Source organism: Nothoprocta perdicaria, unplaced genomic scaffold (assembly GCF_003342845.1).
Source record: "Nothoprocta perdicaria isolate Ctin4 unplaced genomic scaffold, notPer1 scaffold_243, whole genome shotgun sequence".
Classification (NCBI taxonomy): domain Eukaryota; kingdom Metazoa; phylum Chordata; class Aves; order Tinamiformes; family Tinamidae; genus Nothoprocta; species Nothoprocta perdicaria.
Genome location: NW_020455470.1, coordinates 412,587 through 421,563, shown reverse-complemented (window position 1 = coordinate 421,563; position 8,977 = coordinate 412,587). Strand labels below are relative to the sequence as shown.

Here is an 8,977-nt window from a genome sequence, read left to right as displayed (position 1 = left end):
CCTTCGCCCTGGCTTTCATCTTTCCTTAAAGCGTGCGTGCTCCTGCTCACACATGGACTTTTTGCTGTTGATCTCCACAGCGACTCAAACAGTGGTGGCAAGTTGGTCTTGTGGGGGATAAATGATAGTTCAGTGGGGTTTATTAACTTGCAGGAATCCTTGGGGTTGAGGATGTAAAATGAAAACTGAGGGTGACACTCAGCAGAGTTCCAGGGATTTGGACCATCTTTTGGTCTCTGCAGCCGCTGGCCGCTCTCCTTGCTCGCAGCCCACACTGGGTGACCTGTGGAGGGGCAGGGCCGCGTCCTGCCGTGCTCTGCACTGGAGCCAGGGACTGAGGGACGAGGGAGCGAGGCTGCGGAGCCACGCTCGGCAGGGCCGCTGCGGCCGCGCGGGCAACTGCCTCGCAGGCAGCGGCCTCACGGGCCGGGCGCGGAGCCGCTGCCGCTGGCGGGAAGCGGCTCTGCCCGCGGTCCCGCGGCGCCCGGCGTCACGCACTGCTCTCCTGCCAGGGCCAAGAGCTGCACGAGCTGCAGCGCCAGGGCCTCTGCGCCTGGCTCTGGCGGCCACTCGAGTTGGTGCTTCAGCAGGAGCAGGTTGGCGCCTCGAAAGACCTCTGTAGGGCTCCGAGCTCCGTTTGCTCCCTGCTGGGGGATGAGGCACGCCCTCCTCCTCCTCCCTCAGGTACTTACCGGGCCCTAGGGACAGGGTCTGCAAAGGTTCCTGTGTAGGGCAGGAACGTGCTGCAGCGGTGTGACCGCTCGCGGAGCGATAGGCAAGGCCTGCGAGCGGCAGAGCAGTCAGCGCGGGTCCCTGCCCGCCCCTTGTGCTTGTGCCTCCGCGTTTATCCGTTTGCTGCACCCCGGGTGGATGGGCGAGGATTCAGTGGCCTCTAGCGGCGACGCTCTGCAGCCGGCGTGCTCCTCATTTCACACCGCGGAACCAAGTGGGTAGGAAAGGAAGTCAGCACTGAATAACCCTGCGAGTAGGTTTGGAACACATTTTACCTCCGGCCCTGTTAACAGTCGTGCCTAGATCACAGGCACCAGGAATACACAGAGAATGGCCTGAAAGCAACTGGCTCAGATCAGCACGAGGGAAGTTGTGCAAAGCCAGAGAGCGCACAGTGAAAATGAGCTAAAGGTTACTAAAGAAACTAGAACTTCCCCCAAATACCTAGGAAGAAGGTGTTTTCTTGAAAGTATTTTCTAGGTTTCTATGGCTGATGGTACCGGTGGCCCCATGGCATCCATACTTCTCTGTTCATGCCACATTTCTCTTCTATTTCAGTCCTAGAAAGACAAGTTTGTCAAAAATGGGAATATGATGAAAAGCAAGGAGTTAGAGGCCTCCTGCAAAGGCATTTACAGCCACCTGGAGCATGGCCATTTGTAAAAATCATGCTGTAAGTTAGTAGGTGCTCAGGGTGCAACATGGGTGCCACACTTTGCAGTTCCCTTTGCGTGGGGCGGCCGCGGCCCAAACGCCGGGAGCCGTTGGTGGCCGTGGGGCTGCGGACTCACTGTGGGCTGGCGCTTTGTTGTTCGCAGACGTGAAGGGGCCACCTACGCACCGCCTGTCCTGCGGCCAGTCGCCCTACGCGGAGACGACGACATGGGAGAGGAAGTACTGCGTGCTGACCGACAGCCAGCTGCTGCTGCTCAACAGGGAGAAGGAGGTGAGACCCGGCCCTGTCCCCCTGCCGCCCCGCGCTCTAAAATGGGGGGCTGGGGGGGGGACACTTGTTCCATGGGGTTTCTCCCCCGCTTTATTTTTCTTTTGTGCTTATCGGATGCCCGTGCAGGGGAGCAGGCCGATTGTGCACCTGCGTGGCAGGGCTCCTGCTCTGTTTCCATCTCGCTCGCGCTGCAGTTGCGTAGATGAGATGAGGGCAAACTCGGCCTCTCGGCACAAGCCGCTGGGATTTTCTAGCCCTCGCTTCAGTCTGTGCCGCTGTGTCTCCCTATGTGTGTGGCGCGCAGTGCCTGCCCTTGTGCCGGCTATGGACACGGTGCCACCGGCGCTGCAGAACGGGCCCGTTCGGGGCCACGGGGCACGAGGAGCCAGCGCATGCAGGCGACTCCCTTCTGCTGCCATGTAGCTTCTCTTGTGTGAACACTGTGGCTGTTGGATGTCTGTGGACTCGCACAAGCACGTGCGCTCTGGAGGCTGGTAATGGCCCTGGGCTTGCCTGTTTAATTCTTTTGTTATAGACGTACCTAGTTTAAACATAAAAATATTAGGAGGTACTGTAAAATGGGAATGTTCTCAAACTACTGAAATAGATTCTTTTATATAAAAATATCCATGAATTTGAATCCAATACCGTGGGTTTCCTACCTTTGGAGGAAACCTTTTTTTTTCCCCCCTTCATTCTTTAGAAGCTTCCACATAATACAGCTGTGCATAGGTGGAAAATGAGACCTGTAGCTGGTGTAGCAGCAAGTGTTGTCCATCCTGAGCTACAGTCGCGTGTGTTTACAGGAGCTGAATTATTTCCTTACCTAGGGAGGGGCAGGAAAAGGTCTGGAGAAGGACATTACTCACTGGAAGAGAGCAACATTGCTCCCCTCTTACTGCAACACTTGAAACATTGCTGGGTGGGAAAGGTGATCAAATGCAAGTTAAATGGAAGACATGTCTCCTAGTGTTTACTTTGTAATTCTTTTTTTATTCTTGGAGAAATGTCATGTAAGGAATTCAAATATTTCCTGGAGAAAATTAAGCACATTTGAGAGTTATTTCTCAAACTGTATTTAGCCCAGCTATGCTGGTGTAAAGGATGTATATCATTGAAGAAGTGAATTGGAAAAAACACCACCTCATATTACAAATAATTATCTGCAGATGGTAACCGTGCACTTACGGGTTGCTAATTGCACTTACCACATACAGCTAGAGCATCTTGCAATGGGTAGGATGAGGCCCTTGCGTAGCTCTGAAGGAATAAATAGGGAAAGTTTGATGCAGCACTGGTGCATTAAATCTTTTTATGTGATATTTAAATGCACTCCAGTTTTGCCTTTGTCTGTCAGAGGCTGGGGAAATTCCACACCAGGGTGGGTAAGAAGAGCAGGTACTAGCAGCAGTTGAGTAGAAGAGCAAATCAGTGGAGCCGGCGAGCACTGGGTACAGAGAGAAACAACTTGGGAAAGGGCTGTGTGCGATGGGCCGAGTCCATCCAGCACTCCAGCACTGCTGTCCCATTCATTGCCAGAGCTCGGGGCTGCATTTGCCGTGCTGGTCTTAGAGCAATTTGGAACTACTGTGAGCGAGAGGAGAAAGGGAGTTCTACCATCATTAGATCTTACAGCAAAACAAAAGCTTGTTTTAACTTAGCTCCTGGCTCTGGCAGGGTGTGAACGGGCCCTCGCAGAAGCACGGAACAGGTGGACGGGGCAGACTGCCGGTCAGAGCTGCTACACGGGACTTGAACGCTGCTCACGTGGAAGCATCCATCCCTGAGAGGCTTTGTGCGGAATGGAAGGGTGGGTGACTTGGCGAGCTTTGTTTGGCAACTTGCTCAGGGCTGAAGGAGGCTCCAGGAAAGCTCTTGGAAGCTGGAGTGAGGAGAGGCCCAGGGCAGTGACAGGGAGAGACGCTTGGAAGGACAGATGTTGGAGGAGAATGAGCAGAGGACTGCGGGTGAAAGCAGAGGCACACGGAGCCATGGAAAAGCGAGAGCGAGTGGCCCAGGACACGAGAGAATACAGAAATTACCAACAGAGTGAGGTAGGGAGGTGTTTAGGGGAGACTCATGGGCGAGATGATCCGGGAAGAAGTTTCTTGTTAACCTGAAGCGTCACCTTTGAAATAAGCACCAGGAAGCTGAAGCTGGAGAGGCTGCAGCTGCGCAGGTGGGAATCGCGGAGACACTGAGTGGGTTGGAGCGTCTTTGGGACTGTTGGAGATGATCTTAGCATCTTGATGAGGGACCAGATGAGAAACCTTACTAAGAGCTTGGATATGAGGGGAGAAGGAAGAGATGTTAACAGGGGAGTGCCCTTTCTGCCAAACAGAGCGCTTGCATAATGGCAAGGCGGCTGCAATTGGAAAACTGCAAGTCTGAGGCACCTCGTTTTGTTTTCTGCTGCATCTCCTTTGCTGCTTCACAGAATAAATACCCAAGAAGTTCAGCTGGTGTGAAGTTGAAAGGGAACAGAAACGTTTGATGTTATATAATGCTTACACAAAGTATACTGAAGTATGCATGTCAAAGCCAAAAGGCAGGAAAACATGTACAAAATGCAAACAGATAATGAAAGATGTCTTGTGGTTGCAGCTTGAATACTACATTTGGTTTCTTTCAGTTAAAATATGGCATGGTGAATTGTGCAGATTTTGAGACTGAGGGAACTGCACAGAAATAGGAGGAAAACTCTTTTCTTCTGTGCTCCCCCCAGCACAGATCTAGTGAAAATGCAGAGATACTTGGCGCTGTGTAAGCACAACAGCAGCTAGGAAAGAGGGGGAATTTCAAGGTACACCTTGATCCCAAAATACCTGTAATTACTTAGACAAAAATAGTATGGCAGTATCACCTTGTGCTGCATACATTAATGTTAATCATTCGACCCCATGTCAGCCTTGTAAAAGGAAAATGCCTGAGACTGGGGAATGAAGAGCAGAGACAGAGGCCCCCAAAGCTGGAAGAATGAGCAGGGACGCGAGAGACGGCCGGGCAAGCCGGGAGCCGAGAGTGACAGGGCATGTGCAAATACCAGGCGATATCACGCAGTGCCAGTAGCTTGCAGCCTCTGTCGAGACGAGGAGAACAGGTCTAGGGTGATTCACTTACAAAACAATTTTTCCTGCGAGGAAGACGCGGTCCGTGTCGATTTTCCCACCGTTGCGAAGGAGCAGCTGTTTTCAGCGCTTGCGCAAGTCGATCCGCAGGAGAAGAGCTACGAAGACACATTTCTGAATGAGAGCGTGATAAAAGGTGTCTGCAAAAGCGATGCCCACGGGAAGGGCTAGTGCTCCTCGTAAGTGCTTTTACATAACGCAGTCCCTTGCACAGCGTTTTCGGGACAGATGTGACAAGTGGCTGCATCTATTGCTGGCCTGCTCTCCGTGAGTCACTGTCCTAACTGCAGCAGAACAGCCTCGTAATGGCTGTTTTCCTCGAGAATCTTCTTGTTTCGGTAGGACATGAGTTAGATGAAGGTGTTTTTAGTACATTAGAGTCCTTTCTCCACCTACCTGAAGCCGCCTCTTTCTTTGGGAGCCAAGAGGTTTTTTCCTTGAAAGCTCCTCACTGGTCCTGGGGACAAAGGCCAGGAGCAGGGCATTTCTGGGGGACATTCCTGCATTTCTTGCACCTGCAGTGACTGACACCAGTAGTGCATTGACAGCAGCACTTCCCAGAAACAAACAGCAAGAACAAACGTGGGTTCGTGGGAATTTTACCATTACCATTCCTTGGCTGGTTTGTGTGATTGCAGGCTTTTGGATTATTCGCTCAGGAAGGTGCAAGCTCTCTCTGTGCCACCCAGGATGCCCCTGGCGCGCTCGGCCTGCTGCTGGACGGCGTGTTCTGGGAGCGGGCTAGGCTGGCGCTAGGCACTGCCCTCCTGCCCCTCAACAGTCTGCCTGCTGCTCTGCTCTGGCTGCTGCGCTTTGAGGAGGGCTTTGGAGGAGGACTGTTGTTTCCAGTATCAGCGCAGTGCTGCAAGCCGGGCTTTAGGGGGTTCCCTTTAGCTGCTTGTGCCAGCTGCACGGTGTGGGTGAGGTTGTGCCGTGGTCCTGCGCGAGGAGGAGCTCGAGCCTGCTGCAGTGCACGGAACGGGGACGGGCGCAGAAGCGGGGTCTCCTCTGCAGCGCCGGGGTCCCCTCTGCAGCGCCTGGCCTCGCGGGCAGAGCAAGCCAGGGCCGCAGCCCCAGCTCGTGCGCGGCGTGCCTGGGAATGGTGCGGTTGCCCTCGGAGGATGAACCCTTCCCGTGGCGTGCAGAAGCGGAGCCGCCACCGCCTGTTCCCTTTCCCCAGGGACACAGAGGGCTCCTGCTCCAAGGGAGCCGCTGCTGCCCCGACGGGCTGCAGCCTTCTCCTTGTGCCCAGAGAGTGAAAGAAATGAAAATAAAGTGGCACATCCTAGACCCAAAGTGGGAGTTCATAAGGATCCTTGGGAGCCCTCCTTCAAAGGAAAGGGGCTAGACTGGATAGATTTAATGGCAGAAAAAGAACCAGCCCAACTGAAGGCTGCGGGGGAAGTGGGGTGTGTGGTCCTGGGTGCTGACTGCAGCACGAGCAGAGGCGGCCGCTGCTCAGCCTCCTTCCGCGCGGCCCTGGAGAGGGCTCGGCAGAGCGGCCCACGGGAAGGCCCACGCACCGCGAAGCAAGGCAGCCTCGCACAGCAACCGCGGGCTCGGGATCCTTGCTGGGAAAGGAGGAGGCAAATAGGTGCGTGCGGGCAGAAGGAGCATTAAAAATGACCTTAAGAGAATGGTAAGTGCTCCAAAGTCAGGAAATGCCAGAGCTAGTTCGTGAGAGCCATTATAGCACAGCCTGTTTCTAAAATAGTACACTATCTTCTGTGTTTTTTACAGCCTTTGGTACAAATGAATAATATCTTTTTGTTTGCTATTAATACCGTGTTTTCAGCGATGCTTGAAGATATGGAAGGATAAGCAGCACAGGAAATGGGACAGGAGCTTTCAGTCCCTTAGCTGCAAGCTGCATTTTATGTAGCTGCATAAGGAAAAAAAAGTGAAGTTACATGTGGTCAAAGTGTTGAAGGCACCGGACTTGCTGGAACTGCCCCACGACGCTGCGTGCACTGAGGGCTGCCCGCTCTGAGTCTGCTGGGCAGCGCTCTCCCTCTTCCAGCAGGACTTGTCTTGACCAGGGCTTGGTTTTCAAAGGCAGACGGGGGAGCAAAGGCAGATTTCCCAAGGGAAGCATGGGCCTGATTGATACAGCTGGTGCTGTTAAGAAAAAGGGAAGGAGCCGGCCACCCCTCAGGAGTTTGCTGGTGAGGCCGGGCAAGCCACACTGGGTAGCGAGCGGGTGGCAGGTGGGTCAGGCGAGCTCAAGGAGGCCGTGAGCGGCGCGGCGCCTCACGCCTCCCCGTCCTTTCTCTGCAGGTGCCCGTGGACGGCGTGCCCGACGTGCCGGCGGAGGCTGCCAAGGGGCGCTGCCTGCGCCGCACCGTCAGCGTCCCCTCCGAGGGCCAGTTCCCCGAGTACCCGCCCGAGGGGGCTGTCAGGCTGGGTAAGTGCGGAGCCAGGGTGGCGCAGCCGTCCCCGCGCCAGGGCTCCTTCGCTGCCTTCCGTTACGGGGCCTGGATTTGCAGCCACAGCCGCTTCCGCGCTTCCTGGCGCTGGCCGCGGCTGTGCGGCTGCGGCGTCGCCCAGGGGTTTCTGAGGCTCTAGGGGGGCAGGAAGGGGTGGGCGCGGGTCTGGGGCCATGGGGCACTGCTCACTAGACCTGCCCCTGTGCAGGTGCGTGAAGCAGTGCCGCTACGCGGCTGCCCCTCGCTTGGGCTCTCCCTGCGAGCGCCTCTGCCTCCTCTAGCAGCAGCAAACACTCCGTAACGACTCTCAGCTTTCTGGAAATCGCCTGATGCCCCTTCAAGGTGCAAATCCTAAAAGAAACAGCAAGGGCCCTGCCGCTGCTGGCTTGACAGCGAAATCCAAGGAAAGCAAGAGGCAGAGAAGGCATTAAAAATGCCAGGCTCTGAAGCAGGAGCTTGCTGAGTCCTGGTTTGGCCGAGTTCCCTGGGGTTTATCCAGTTTATTCTGAGTGAATTGCATGTAAGTCATTATGAGATAAAAGTAGTGCGCAAGTGATCCTAGAAGACCCTCCTCTTGTAGAGTGTTAATTAACTGCGACCATGGTGCTCATTTACTTACTCGCCAGCAGCACTGCCTCTGTGCTCCCTGGCTGGGGGAGGCAGAGTGGTTTTGAGGGAGGGAAGGATGTTTTGCCTGCTTGTTTTGTGTTTTCTGCATTAGAGGACAACTCTAAGCTGTTTTAGGAGGGAAAACAGCAAAATGCTTGGGGATGAATGATGTAAATCTAACCCCTGTTGGGTTTGCTTGCCACCTGTCAAATGCAGCCTTAGCCCTCATCTTGTGCCACTTGAACAAATAACTCGCTCCTGTTTGGGAGTATACTGGAATCAAGAACACGCTTTGCGCTGTGTTACGGCCAAGCAGCTCCTGCAGACGCGTCGCTAGCGAGGTGAACGTGGCCTTGTGTAACAGCCCGTCTGTGCTGGCTGCGGGCGTTGTTTGCAACTTTGCAAGCTAGAAAAAGTTTCACCATCTTGGGAATTTAAATGTCTTTTTCTGTTGTTCTTGTTTTTTTCTGTATCGCGTATATCCTTCATATGTGCTTCCCTGAGCACGAATAGCATGTTCAGTTTGTAGCATCCCCGTTTTTCCGGGATTGCGGCGCTGGCCGAGGGGCTGCCCGGGTCTGTGCATTGCTCTGCGCTCTGCAAGGGCATCGAGCGCGTGCGGCACCTTGCAGTGAGCTGCCCCATGAATGCCTGGCAGGAGCCTGGTAAAGTGCACGGGAGCCCACATCCACGTGGTCTTCTCCATCTGAGGTCTCCAGCTGGGGTGGATATAGCTGTCAACAAGACCTGGAGCTGAAGGCGGGGGACAAGCAGTGGGAGGGGAGGAAGAAAGGCACGAGGTGGAGAAAAACGAAGCAGTGCCCGTGCTGCAAGGAAGGCCGGGAGGGGTGGGAGCGCGGTTACGTATCTTCTTTGATCTCAGCGCCTGAGATCCTTGTTTCCACACCCTGATCCTGATTTGGGGATTCCTCTGATGGGAAGAGGCGAGGTGATGAAGTGAGGGGTGGGAATAGCTGCATGTCAAGACGTAGAGCCGGAGGACAAGGCAGCAAAGGAAACCACTGAGCATCTTTGCAAAGAGCAAGAAGCAGATGGAGGCAGCCAGAACATATCACCAGCAGCACAGATAGCAGCTGGCCGAAAATAGCTTTGGAATGGACACCAAAGCTGAAAAG

General features: G+C 54.5%; 1 protein-coding gene across 1 annotated transcript in view; it reads left to right on the top strand.

The window, feature by feature from the left end:
• The first annotated feature begins 870 nt into the window (after positions 1–870).
• RASAL2 (RAS protein activator like 2) overlaps positions 871–8,977 on the top strand; it is a 67,157-nt gene continuing 59,050 nt past the window's right edge. The window contains exons 1-3 of the mRNA XM_026039842.1: positions 871–946; positions 1,551–1,678; positions 7,084–7,210. Coding sequence (XP_025895627.1) covers positions 871–946; positions 1,551–1,678; positions 7,084–7,210 — 331 coding nt within the window. The remainder of the gene's footprint in view (positions 947–1,550; positions 1,679–7,083; positions 7,211–8,977) is intronic.